The sequence below is a fragment of the Echinops telfairi genome, unplaced genomic scaffold (genome assembly GCF_000313985.2).
Source record: "Echinops telfairi isolate 266 unplaced genomic scaffold, ASM31398v2 ScPeMD7_7468;HRSCAF=8506_0, whole genome shotgun sequence".
Classification (NCBI taxonomy): Eukaryota; Metazoa; Chordata; class Mammalia; order Afrosoricida; family Tenrecidae; genus Echinops; species Echinops telfairi.
This window is the reverse complement of record NW_022111369.1, coordinates 53539857-53554497: the sequence shown is the minus strand read 5'-3', so window position 1 is coordinate 53554497 and position 14641 is coordinate 53539857. Positions and strand designations below refer to the sequence as shown.

General features: G+C 38.9%; 1 protein-coding gene across 1 annotated transcript in view; it reads right to left on the bottom strand.

Moving 5' to 3' along the window:
* The window catches only part of N4BP2 (NEDD4 binding protein 2), an 88546-nt gene that overhangs the window by 57967 nt on the left and 15938 nt on the right, over positions 1 to 14641 (bottom strand). The window contains exons 3-5 of the mRNA XM_045284158.1: positions 13775 to 14050; positions 12740 to 12980; positions 5770 to 5894 (exon numbers count right to left, since the gene is read on the bottom strand). Coding sequence (XP_045140093.1) covers positions 5770 to 5894; positions 12740 to 12980; positions 13775 to 14050 — 642 coding nt within the window. The remainder of the gene's footprint in view (positions 1 to 5769; positions 5895 to 12739; positions 12981 to 13774; positions 14051 to 14641) is intronic.

Below are 14641 nucleotides of genomic sequence, written 5' to 3'. Positions count from 1 at the left end.
AAAAAAGAAGCAAGACCCTTACCTCACTCCATGTACAAGAATAAACTTAATGTGGATCACAGACCTTGAGGTAAAACCCCAAACAATTAGGGCCATTAATGAGGGAGTTGGGGCAAATCTGAGAGCCTTGGCACAAGGAATACATAGACTATTGGAAATAGGGAAGGACACAAATACAGAGGAGTCACAACTGACAAGTGGGATATATTGAAGATAAATCATCTGTGTACATCGAAAGAATTCACTAAGAGAGTAATAAGAGAACTCCCAGACTGGGACAAGATTATTACTAAAATCTACAATACTTTGAGAGCTTACAATAAGAAAAAAACTAACTGCCCACTGAGAAGGTGAGCAAAGAACCTGAATAGAAGTTTCACAGGGGCAGAAATAAACATATGAGAAAATGTTCCTGATCATTAGCCCTAAGACAAATGGAAATTAAAACAACTATGAGATACCACCTAACACCCAAAGATAATCCAATTCAAAAAGTCAGAAAGCAACAAGTGTTGGAGGGGCTGTGGGGAAATAAGAACTCTCATCCACTGCTGGTTGACCTATAGGTATGTACAGCCATTATGAAATTGATTTAGTGATATCTAAAACAGATGGAGATTGAGCTACCGTATGACCCAGCAATCCCCCAACTGAGCATATACCGAAAAGAGGCAAGAAACAAACCACAGCCAGACATCTGCGCTCCAGTGTTCATCACGGCACAATTCACAATTGAAAGGAGTTGGAAACAACCCAAATTTCCATCAACAGACCACCAATGGATCAAAAACTGTGGTACATACATACAATGGAATACTAAGCGTCCCTAAAATACAGTGATGAACGCATGAAGCACATTGCCGCATGGGAAGACGTGGAGGAAATCATCCTAAATGAAGTAAGTCAGGCACAAAAGGCCAAGGACAACATGAGTCCACTGAGGTAAGCTTAAAAGAAGGGGGGGTGCCCATAGGGGAAAAGCTACTATATACATACATCCCTGGAGTGAGGTCCAGCAACTATGGCAGGGACCAAACTCAATCCAGGGATACATACGGCAGCCAATTATATAAGAAAGGGAAATAAGGAGAGGAAAAAAAAGACATGGGTGGTAGGGGAGCAGGGCACTAATCCACCCAAAAGGGGGGGGGGGGTGGATATTGCTTATATCTCCACAGGAGGAGAGAGACCAGGCTTGAGCCCGATTCACCAAGATGTGAATACAACATACCGGCATGTACCAAGGAACCAATAGAGAGGTCTGCGGGACCGGCCCCAAGCCCAACTATGTGGACACCCCACACCCTCAGAAGAATACATTTCAGAAGACAGCACTGGGGTTAAAGCTTGGGGAGAAGGGCGCATCAGATTAGAACATGGAGAAACACAAAGGGATGGAGAGGGAGAGGAGGGCATCCTGACCCACCAATCCCTGAGGACGATATTCCTGCTCAGAGCAGACAATGCACAGAGAGGACCATCAGACTGGCCCCACCACGGGCCACAGTGTCCCACACTGAACCATGACACTGCGGGGGACAGCACAGGAGACAAAGTGCAGGAATAGTGTACGGTCTGGCCCCATCACGCTGGGGTAAGGCACTGAGGGCATGCAACAGAGCAGCAGGGGTGCAGAGTGATGGAACTCCCAGGGAGTACCAAAAATAGACTTGGGAGAAAGAGTGTGGCACCCCATCAGACTTGACTGGAAAACACTCATAAAGGCCAACAAACAGACCATGAACTATTTATAGGCTTTTCCATTTTTGTCAGTGGCTTTCTTTTTGTTAATGTTATTTTGTTCTTGCTTTCTGCTGTTGTTAGTGTTTTCTTGGTTTTAACTTCCTTTGTTGTTTTATTTGGCTTCACTGGTTTTTGCACTTATTAATGTATCTGCATGTCTATCTAGATAAGATAGGTGGTATAAATAATTTGGAGATGAAAAGAATGGGACCAATGGTTCCAGGGGGATACGGGAGAAGGGGAGGTAGGAGAAAGGAAGTGTGTGTAGGGGGAAACCAACCCAGGGACAAGGAAACAAGTGAACTTAAATCAATGGAAGGAAGTCACAGGATGCCTAGTGAGGCTCAATCAAGGGCAATGTAGCAGTGAGGAATTACTAAACTTGAATGAAGACTGAACATGATGATGGGACAAGAGGGAAGTAAAAGGTAAATAGAGGAAAGAACTAGGAGACAAAGAATATTTATAGAGGCCTAAATATAAGTGTGTACATATGTAAATATATATATATAATGAGAGGGGAATAGAACTATGTACTCATATCTATTTGTTAAGAATTAAGGTTGCAGATGGACATTGGGCCTCGGATTCAAGTACTCCCTTAACACAAGAACACTTTGCTCTAACAATCCGGCATTCTGTGATGCTCACCTTCCCAACACGATCGCTGAAGATAAAGCTGGTGCATAAGCAAATGTGGTGAAGAAAGCTGATGGTGTCCAGCTATCAAAAGACAGAGCAATTACAAGGATCTACATATAACTTCCTCCCTGGGGGATGGACAACAGAAAAGTGGGTGAAGGGAGACACCAGGCAGTGTAAGATATGATGTAATAATTTATAAATTATCAAGGGTTTATGAGGGAGGTGGGGAGAGGAAGGAAAAAATGAGGAGCTGATACCAAGGGCTCAAGTAGAAAGCAAATGTATTGAGAATGACGAGGGCAACAAATGTACAAATGTGCTTGACACAATGGATGTATATATGAATTGTGATAAGAGTTGTATGAGCCCCCAGTAAAATGATCTAAAAAAAAAGATAAGAGCATCTGGGGTCTTAAAGACTTGAAGATAAACAAGTGGCCATCTAGCTCAGAAGCTAGAAAGCCCACATGGAAAAAGCACACCAGCCTGTGTGATCATGAGGTATCAATGGGATCAGGTATCAGGCATCTAAGACCCAGAATAAAATCATACCCAAGATGAATGTGGGGGAAAGGTGAGCATGGAGTGGAGGAGACCAAATACCCATCTGTAGACAATTTGACTACCCCTCATAGAGGGGTCACAGGAAAGAAATGAACCAGTCAGGGTGTAGTATAGCACTGACGAAACATACAACTTTCCTCTAGCTCTTTGTTGTTTCCTTCACCCCACTATCATGACCTCAATTCTACCTTACAAATAGGATTAGACCAGGGCATGCACACTGCTACAGAAAAAGAGCAATAGAGGGAATCGAGGATAGATAAACCCCTCAGGACCAACAAGGAGAGTAGAGATACCAGGAGGAGTAGGGGAGGGTGGAGGGAGAAAGGGGAAATCGATCCCAAGGATCAACTAGAACCCCCTCCCAGGGGAACGAATAACAGAAAAGTGGGTGAGGCAGTAAGGAGGAGGATGTAAGATGTGGACAAAATAATCTATAACTTATCAAGGGTTCATGAAGGAGGGCGGGCTGGGGAGGGAGGGAGGGGGAAGAATGGGGAGCTGATATCAGGGGCTCAAGTGGGAAGAGAATGTTTTGAAAATGATGATGGTGTCATATGTGCAAATGTGCTTGACACATTGGAGGAATGTATGGATTGTGATAAGAGATGTAAGAACCCTCAATAAAAGTATTTAAAAAATAAAAAATAAAACTCCTTTGATTTTTACCAAGGGTCAGAAACCAGGCGTATTGCTTTGATAGAGACTGGTGGTACTCCAAAGACTATAGCCCTTAGTCAACCTTCATGTCTGGAACTGAATTCACCCCTGGGTTAGCGTAATCAACCATTCAAGATAAAAAAAATAGCAGCATTTACCCAAGGGCAGAGGATTAGGAAAGGAGGAATAGAAACATGAAACATTGGGAGGAAGTGGTATAAGCATTAGTACATTGAGGAGATTGAAATGGATGTTTAAATAAAATGTGTATTAAAAAATTAAATGTAAAATTAATGATCTGCTCCATAAACCTTCATCTAAATCACAATTCAGAAGTTTTGTTTTTGTTTTAAATGGGCAAAGTCTTGAGTAGCTATTTCTCCAACAAAGATACACAAATGGTCAATAAGCACGTACAAAGATGTTTAACTTCATTAGACAGACATCAGGGAAATGCAAACCAGTGCCACAATGAGATCCTACTTCACAAAAACATTATGCTAAGTGAAAGAAGACCATGTGTTCAACAGTTCCACACACATGGAGTGTCTGGAATGGGCAAATTAATAGACAGAAACTTGATTAGTGGTTACTTAATCAAGTTTCTATCTATTAATGTTTTCTCGGTTCACCCATGGAGCATGTATCAGTATTTCATTCCATTTTATGGCTGAATAAAATTCTATTGTATGGATATAGTACATTTATTTCTCTGTTCTTCAGTTGATGGACATTTGAGGTAGTTTCTGTTTCTTTGGCTATTATGAACGCTGCTGCTGTGAACACTGGTATAGCTTTTTCGCATCCTTGTCAACAGTGGTTGATGTCTTTTTTGTGGAAGGATGGGGGGATGAGTGCTAATGCATATAGGGTTTCTTTTAGGGTTATGAACTGTTCTAATAGTCTGTGGGGTTGGTTGCATAACTATGAATATACTAAAACTCACTGCATTGTACAATTTATTGGGTAAATTAGATGACCTATGAATTCAATCCAAATAAGCCTGCTTTTATAATTTAATATAGTTATTTTGATTGTTAGTATTGCCATGATTGTTGCTGTTGTAAGGGCATGTTATCAGTGCTAAATAAGCACTGTTTGCTCTCATTTAATCTTTCTAAGAAACCTGGGAGTTAGGTATTATTTTCTCCTCTGATAGATGAAGACACTGAGCCTCGGAGAGTATGAAAAACTTGTACAAGACGCCTTGACTTGTAGTTTGGGGTTGCTGTTTTCCTATTCCTGAGTTCTTCCTTGAACTCAGTTTTAGTTCAGGAAAGATAGTGAAATTTTAACAACACCCTGGAGGGGCAACAGTTAAGTACCCAGCTGCTAACCCAACCAGAAAAACCTCTCTGCGGTCACAAAGGGTTGCTATGCGCCAGAATCAACTCAAGAGCACCCAACAATAACAACAAAGATAGAAAACTCAAGATTCCCTTTTGTTTATCATGAAAGTTAAGTGAAGTATTGTATGTCTTAATAAAAATTATACAAAATTCAACTATGCAAGTAAGTAAGCATTCAATAATAAAGCCATCTTCAGTGAGTAGTATGGAAATGATTTGAAGTATTCGTAAGGAAATTAGGTTTTATCTATGATCTCACAGCAGACTCAGTTTGAGGGAAGCTATTTTTAGTCTGACACTACCTTCTGTATAAGTTAGACCACTCTAGGTAAGCCCAAAGGAGCCTTGGTTACATAGTGGGTTATGGTATGTTGAACTGCTAACTGGAAAGTTAAAAGTACAAGACCACCAGCCACTCTGGGGAAGAAAGATGAGGCTTTAAAGAGTTAGTCTTGGAAACTCACAGGGCAGTTCTACTCTGTCCTACAGGGTGACTATGAATCGGAATCAACTTGATGGCATTGAATGAGTGAGGGAAGCCCAGTGGTTCACAATGCAAATTCAACTTCCAGGAAACAGAAATTAGAATATGCCAGATAATTGGAACCTCCCCTGAGCTATTCTGGGACCCAAATAAACTTCTCATAGCAACCCTACGGAATAAGACCACTTCTCTATCTTGTGTTACACAAAACTAGAATTTATATATTTTAACTTTTTAAAAGTTATGTGTCGCTCAAAATACTAAAACCAATTTTTCCTTTATATTACTCACAATTATTCCCCAGAATCTTATGTCTACGCTTACCACAATGCTGATTCCATTCATGTGCTTCTTTTAAGTATTTCACATCAAACTGGTACTGTCCATTTACACAAAAATAATCATCAGTGCTGAGAATGACTCCACCTGGATTATCCTCTTGCAAAGTCCTGTGAAAGGTAAGGGAAATTGCTTCCATTTATTTCTAAATTCTCTCTCCTAATTCTTACAAGGCTGTGATCCACATGAAAAATGCAAGTACGGATATTTAAAGAAAAATCGTAATAAACAAACAAACATTCGATGTCCTCTAAAAGTAGAAGCTGACTCCAAAGAAAATGAACCTATAGTCAGTCTGTTTTGTTTAAGTAAATTACTGTAAACAACTTTTTAAAGGAGGATAAGAAAGTTTGGAGAGTAGCAAATCCTTAGTGTCGCGAAAACCTAAGTAACTGAAAATGCTTTCAACTCTTCAGAGCTCTATCAGTTACAGGCATACCCCTCACATAGCCAACTGATTTATAAGGACCTATTCTACCTGGTGGAGGTAAGAAGAAATCAAGGTAGACAAATAGTAAAATCGAACAGTTGTTCAAAAGTATGTATTTTTTGCCTCTAAAAGTAGAAAATGCACAGGTAATGATTTTTTATATAAATCATTTTATTGGGGGCTCATACAACTCTTATCACAATACATGCATACAAACATTGTGTCAAGCACATTTGTACATTTGTTGCCATCACCATTTTCAAAACATTTTCTTTCTCCTTGAGCCCTTGGTATCAGCTCATCTTTCCCCCTCCCTCTTCTACCCTCCCTCCCTCAAGCCCTTGATAATTTATAAAATTATTATTTTTTCATGTCTTACACTGACCAATGTCTCCCTTCACCCACGTTTCTGTTGTCGATCCCCAAGGGAGGGGGTTATATGTAGATCACTATGATCAGTTCCCCTTATCTCCCCCCACCTTCCCCTTCCTCCTCTCATTGTTGGGCCTGAGGGGTTTATCTTTCCTGGATTCCCTGTATTTCCAGCTCCTATCTGTACCCGTGTACATCCTCTGGTCTAGCTGGATTTGTAAGGTAGAATTGGGATCATGATAGTAGGAGGGGAGGAAACATTAAAGAACTACAGGAGGGAGGGGAAAAATGAGGACCTAATGTCGGGGGTTTAAGTGGAGAGAAAATGTTTTGAGAAACGATGTACAAATGCGCTTTACACAATTGATGTGTGTATGGATTGGGATAACAGTTGTATGAGCCCCTAATAAAATGTTAAAAAAAAAAAAAAAAAAAAAGAACTACAGGAAAGTTGTGTGTTTCATCGGTGCTACACTACACCCTGACTGGCTCGACAAGTAATAAATGTAACAAGTTAAATAAAATGAAAAAAGACAGACTAGTTCTCCTAACCCCTCTCTTTCATGGTTCTGGATCTTTACCTTCTACACATATTTGGGGTACATGCAAAGGGTGAGCAAATAAAGCCCAAAAAGAAATTACTAACACAACTATTTCAGCGATTTGTAAAATATCAGTTTATCCTCTCCTCCTTAAATACATATAAGTACATTGAAATCTCAAACTTTTAACTCTGATTTTTATTAGTAACTGTTATGTGTTAACAGAAAGGACAAAAATCCTCACTCTCATGGAGTTTATATTCCAGGGAATGACGACTTTTAGTTAAAGACGCCTTTTAATTACTACCCAAATTCTCTCCTTCCTTTAAGTGGTTCAGTATCTATGCTTCCTTAAGCCTTCATGTTTTCTACTGTCACTGCACAACAAAACTATTTGTTAAAGATATTCATTCATGATCATCTTTCCAAATAAACCCAGAAACCATTTTTGACCCTCATCTTCCTTGAGCTAGCACAGAGGTTTCATGCATATTGTGGACCATATTCCCTCCAAGAAAACTCAGCTTCTATGTCTTTGAACAATCCCAGTTAATAATTCTCTATCTATTCACAATGTGTGTTCTGCTTTATGGCAAGCACTTCTTTCTCGTTCCATTCCCTAACTATAATGTCCTCTGACTGGAAGACCCCTGAAACCTAGTTGGTCAAATCTTACAAGTCTACCACCTGTTAAGGTACCTATCACTTGTTAAGGTAATTTTCATCTCCTTTACAAAATGCAAAACCATGATTGACTGTAAATTCATAATACTAAATGTAAATGTGTTACTATTATTACTGATCAATGAAAAAAGACAATTATTATGGGCTTATAGAAAATATGCTTATTATAAGTGTATGAGCATCTAAGTGAGGTGTCACCTAAGTCCACATGGAAAGAGTACTCCAGAATTGTAAATAATAAAATCCAAGATCAAAGTAGAGAACTGTATTAAAGCTTAAATTCTGAGCACCCAAATTACTGACGTCTATGGATGACGATGAAACCCCAAAAATCAATTTGCAGAGTGCCTACAAGGATTGAGCCTCCAATGAATTTTCTCAGACCACTGATTAGGGATGTGAATAGTGTTGTCCTCAGGGCATATTGGAAAACAGATTACTACAGATATAGTTAAGTGAAAATTTAACATAATATCATTTGTTTTCCCTTTTGACCCATTTTAATTGGTTCTAGTTTCTATTATCTTCTGTTCTCTCGTGGATTGAGGTTTTTCTGTATTTTATTTTGTTGTTCTTGGGGTTTTTTGTATGATTTTCCTAATAAAAAACACAGAATAGCTCAATCTATAGAGACAGTAACTAGATTAGTAGTTCTTATGGTTCAGGCAGGTAATGGGGAGTTAATAATAATGAGTTAATAATAATAATAATAATGAGTATAAGAATGAGGAAAATGAACAACTAGTCATCTAAGTGAGGCACTAATTAAGTCAACATGGAAGAAGGACACCAGACTGTGATCAAAGGACTGTAAATAATAAAATCCAAATCCAAAGGAGGAAATGGTGTCAGAGCTTAAATTACAAATACTTGGTTTGCAGACGGCTAAGGATGATGGTGGAAACCCAAAATCTATTTGCAGGGTCCACACATGGATTAAGCCTCTGGTCAATCCCTTCTGATGATAGTTGAGGGATGTGCATAGCCCTGTTATCAGACAGTGTATTGTAAAGTTGATTACGACAGGTGTAGCTAGGTTAAAATGTACTATCTTATCATTTGATATCCCTTTTGAACCATTTTTAAGTTGCTCTAGTTTTTTTTAAAAAAAAGGAAAGGGAAATACTCGTGGATTAAGCCCCTGGTGAATCCCCTCTGACCATAGACCAGGGATGTAAATAGTCTTGCTATCATCCAGAATGCACTGGAAAGTGTATTACTGTTGATGCATTTAGATGAAAATTTAACATGTCATCATTTGATCTCCCTTTTGAGCTTTTAAAAATTTGTTCTCATTTTTAATATTTTCTGCTTTCTTCTCGATTGATGTTTTTATCTATTTTGCCTTTTTCTGTTGTTAGTTTTTTGTTGTTGTTTTTTGATTTTTTAAAATGTTTTTTTGTATATGAAGCCCAGGATAGGTAAATCTATGGAGACAGTAACTGGATTCATGGGTCTCGGGGTATGGCAGGGGAAGCTAGGGAGAAATGGGGAGCTAATAACAATGAGTACAAGAACGAAGAAATTGTTCTAAAATTGATTACGATGATTGTACAACTCTTTTTTTTTTCAAAACCATTTTACTGGAAGTTAACTCAGATATATCATTCCATAGTTCAATCACATCAAGCTGTATTGTATAACTGCTACCACAATTAGTTTCAAAACATTATTTTCTTCCCTGAACTTCTTGATATCAGCTCACCTTCACTCCCTTTACTACCCCACCGCCCACTGTACACCCCCACCCCTGCTGAACCAGATACCCTCATTCCATTTGCTGTCCCCATAAGTTCCTCAATCCTGGGCTTCATATATTGAAAAAAATAAACAAAACATTTAACAAAAATTCAAGAGTGACCCCAATGACATAACATATCCGAGTTAAACCCCCAATATGAACAAACAAAAATACAGAAAATGTTGAAAACAAGACCTAGCATGCATCAGAAGGGGAATCAACTAATAATATTTTAACCATTCAAGTCAGTTTTATCCTTTTGATTTTCTACAGTCATCTCTTCAATGCACTCTGTTTGGTAACCACTTTCCTCCCTCCCCTCTGTTATGGATAGAGGAAAATCACCAGAGGCTTACTACCTATGTAGATCCCACAAATGTATGTTGGGCCCCCACTGTCATCCATAGCCTTCTGCAAACTGGATTCTCACAATTTAGGCTCAGCTATTGTTCCCTCCTACAACTTTGGTATATATGATTTACAATCCTCAGTGACTGATGTTGGTGTGCTTCTTCCATGTGGATTTAGCTGACATCTCACTTAGATGGCTGCTTGTTTGGAAACAAGCCTTTAAGACCCCAGATGCTATTTTATCTGATAGCTGGGCACCATCTAATTTCTTCACCACATTTTGCTATAGCACCCGTATCTTCTGTGTTCCCTTCTTGAAGGCAAGTGTTGAGCAGGGCCATAGTGTAAGCATTAATTGTTCTTCAATTGGAGCTAAGATTTAGTGCAAGCCCCAAGCCCATTCCTGGATCTGTTTTGGGGGTTTTGGGTTTTTTTTAATCTCTCTTTGGTTCCCTTTCAAAACCTCTTTGTTAATTTATGGTAAAGAGTCTTATTGATAATCCCCCTGAGGGATAGCAATCTTTTGTGTACAATTCTTCTTGATATGATTGAACTATTGCATTGTATGATATATTATTTAAATGCCAATAACACTGTTAAAAAAATAACAAGGAAAATGTTCTAAGATTTATTGTGGTAATGACTGCATAACTCTTTTTAATATATTTAAACCATTGAATTTTATGGGTCATGAATTATGTCAATAAAACTATTAATAAATAAATACTTGGACCAACTGTTTGAATTAATGTACTCTTTCAATATAATGCAGGGGGGGAAAGTGCATGAGCAGAATATGTGGAAATTTACAAGGAGATAAAGCCAGACAAAGTATATGAAAACACAACTGACAATGATCTTGTCAGAGACATTCTCTATGTATATATGCATCTTCACGAACATTAGACACATTCTACATTAAAAAAAAAACTAGCTGCAAAAAGAAAAAGCAAACAGTTAAAAATTTGAGGAGGGTGCATAAGCAAACATGGCGAAGAAAGCTGATGGTGCCCAGCTATCAAAAGACATAGCGCTTGGGATCTTTAAGGCTTGAAGGTAAACAAGCAGCCATCTAGCTCAGAAGGAACAAAGCTCACATGGAAGAAGCACACCAGCCTATGCGATCACAAGGTGTCGAAGCGATCAGGGATCAGGCATCAAAGACCAAAAAATCATATCATTGTATGCTCACCTCCATGATACGATTGCTGAAAACAAATGGGTGCGTAAGCAAATGTGGCAAAGAAAGCTGATGGTGCTCGGCTATCAAAAGATATAGCATCTGGGGTCTTAAAGGCTTGAAGGTAAAAAAGTGGCCATCTAGCTCAGAAGCAACAAAGCCCACATAGAAGAAGCACACCAACCTGTGCGATCACGAAGTGTGGAAGGGATCAGGTATTAGGCATCATCAGAACAAAAAATCTTAACATAGTGAATGAGTGGGGGAGTATGGCATGGAGACCCAAAGCCCATTTGTAGGCCACTGGACATCCCCTTACAGACGAGCCAGTCAGGGTGTGATGTAGCAACGATGAAAAATACCAATTTCCTCTAGTTCCTAAATGCTTCCTCCTCCCCCACTATCAGGATCCAATTCTACCTTGCAAGTCTGGCTAGACCAGAGGATGTATACTGGTACAGATAGGAACTGGAAACACACAATCCAGGACGGATGATCCCTTCAGGCCCAGTGGTGTGAGTGGCAATACTGGGAGGGTAGAGGGAGAGTGGGTTGGAAAGACGGAACCGATTACAAGGATCTTTATGTGACCTCCTCCCTGGGGGACTGACAACAGAAAAGTAGGTGAAGGGAGACGTTGGAAGGGCAAGATATGACAAAATAATAATTTATAAATTATCAAGGGTTCTGAGGGAGGGGGGAGCAGGGAGGAAGGGGAAAAAATGAGGACTTGTTGCCAGGGGCTTAAGTGGAGAGCAAATGTTTTGAGAATGATGAGGGCAATGAATGTACAAATGTGCTTTACACAATTGATGTATATGTATGGATTGTGATAAGAGTTGTGTGAGCCCCTAATAAAATGATTTTTAAAAAAGCTTTATATTAAACATTTTCCTATTTCTAAAGAATAAAATAAAATATATTGTGTTAAACTTCTGAAATATAAGGGTTAGAGGAAGATGGGGGCAATGAAAACAAATCCTTTAAGGAGAGGGTGGCCCCAAGAGCACAAAAACTGCCTCCAATACTGACTTCAGTGTCCCAGACCAAAGCATCCCCAGGTTTGCCTACCACCTTTCAAGGCCTACAAAACAGACATGGATGGATAGATATATGAAGTAGAAAGATGGAGGGTACTACATGTTGTAGCAAATAAATTCACTATAAAAGTGTGAAGTTCTCTGATACTGGTAATTCAATCCAAAACTCTGTTCCCTCCAATCACACATTTCTAAACACAATAATGAACACTGTGGTACAATTCCAAATTTTCAACTACCAGTGGAATTCTATTCTCTTACTTAACATCGTCTTTCTATCAGTTCAAAATCAATTATGGGTTTTTTAACTATATAATGTCATCTTATCTCCTAGTCAGTAGCTTCACTGTTAACATTAAATATGCTCACAATCATGGTATGGTCTTTGATTTTTCTTTCTCAACATTACCTCAAAAATATTCTGTGGAGAAAATGAAATGTCTGGAGTAAACAGTGTCTGTTATTAGCTACAAAATAAGGATAAATTAGCAAATGGGAACATTTTAAGTGTTACTGAACATTTCTATTAAGCAATGTTATTTCCTATATTCACACTTTTATAAATGTTTGTGTTCCCATATTATACTTGTTTTAAATCCAAATAAACCCTCATACCTGGCCAAAAAAGATTTTCCTGATCCTGGAAGCCCTCTGAGTAGAACAAGTACTTGTCCGACATAAGATGTTTTCTTCTTTCTTAAAATCTGAGAAACTGGAGCTTCTTGTTCTTGATAAACATACATTCCCTCTTTATGGGTTCCAGAAGCAAGAGGAATAACTGGGGATGGAAATAGGTAGTTGGCAGGTATCCAGTCTGCAGCTGTGGCTACAACAGGCATTAAAAAGCCTTGGTTTCCTTTAAAGAAGTCAAAAACAGAAATTTAGATTCCACAAATGGTGAAGGTGGATAAAGAGGCAGCAGTAAAGGGAGAGCAGTAAATATCGGCAGTAATTCGCATCCCTCCCCTTTGGTGAGAGTTCAGTAGGTTTGAGTTGTTTGTAGGCAAGCCGGTCACTAGGTACAAACATACCAGGGGCAGAAGTAGATTTCTGATCCCCACCTTTGTAATAAACCAAGATCTGGAACTTGGGGGGAAAGGTTTTAAGGGACCTGAAATTCATTTGCATCCAAATCTACAAGGGCTTGGGAGAACTGAGTCTCAACATACTCACATCTTTTTTTTAAAATCATTTTATTAGGGGGTTCATACAACTCATAATACATACATCAATTGTGTAAAACGCATTTGTACATGCATTGCCCTCATCATTCTCAAAACATTTCCTCTCCACTTAAGCCCCCAGCATTAGGTCCTCATGTTTCCCCTCCCTCCCCGCTCCCCCCACACTCACATCTTAAAAGCTCTGTCTTTGATGGAGATTACTACACCCCAGGATGGAGTCACTGGCTACATTTAAAGGATGACTTAGCAGAGAAGTTTCTAGGTAGTTATATTCCAATCCAACGTGTTATCCTTTAACACACTTGGGACACATTCAAAAGTGAACATAAAATTAAGGGGGGGGGGGGAGTTAAGGAGTTTGAACTTAGTGTAGAGGCAGAATTCCCTAAAATGTCACTGTTCAAATCCTTATTTTGTACAGAAGGAATGGGAATCAAGCGACTTGATTCTGAATGTATATACTCACCTGGGTCATTCAAATTATCAACATCTTGCAAAGGCAACGGTGAGAACACTTGGCCATTGGAAAAAGAGTCCAGTGTCTCAGAAGTACCCTGCATGAAGCAATCAAAGGCTTCTGTTATCGGCATATTCACATTCTCTTTTTCAGGATCCTTTTCCATTATTTTACTTCCTGTGAAACACTCTTGGCTCTCAGAAGCAAGTGAGCTCTCTGGAGATGACTCTTCTTTCTTGGTATCAGTGCAAGATAATTCTAGTAGACAATCCATTGCACTGTCAACTGTAGAGAAAATGGTAACAAAAAACAAAAAAAATACATAAAATAAATTGTATGATAAACCAGGGAAAATTAATGGAATGTCAATTAAAATGACAGTGGAATATAAATTTACCCTCAATTCAATTTTTTTAATTAATATTTTTATTGATATACAAAGGCCAATCTGAATTATCCAGAGATTGTAATTATGGATACGTACAGAGTTATTACTTAGATAAACAGTAGCACTAAGCTAAAAAAAGCTGTCATCAAATGGATATTGGGGTTTTTTTAAATCATTTTATTGGGGGCTCGAACAACTCTTATCACAATCCATACATCCATTCATTGTGCCAAGCACATTTGTACATATGTTGCCATCATCATTCTCAAAATATTTGCTTTCTACTTGGGCCCTTGGTATCAGCTCCTCATTCCCCCTCCTCCACGCTCCCCTTTCCCCACAAACCCTTGATAATTTATAAATTATTATTTTGTCATATCTTACACCATCCGACGTCTCCCTTCACCCACTTCTCCGCTGTACATCCCCCAGGGAGGAGGTTATATGTAGATCCTTGTAATCTGTTTCCCTTTTCTCCCTCACCTTCC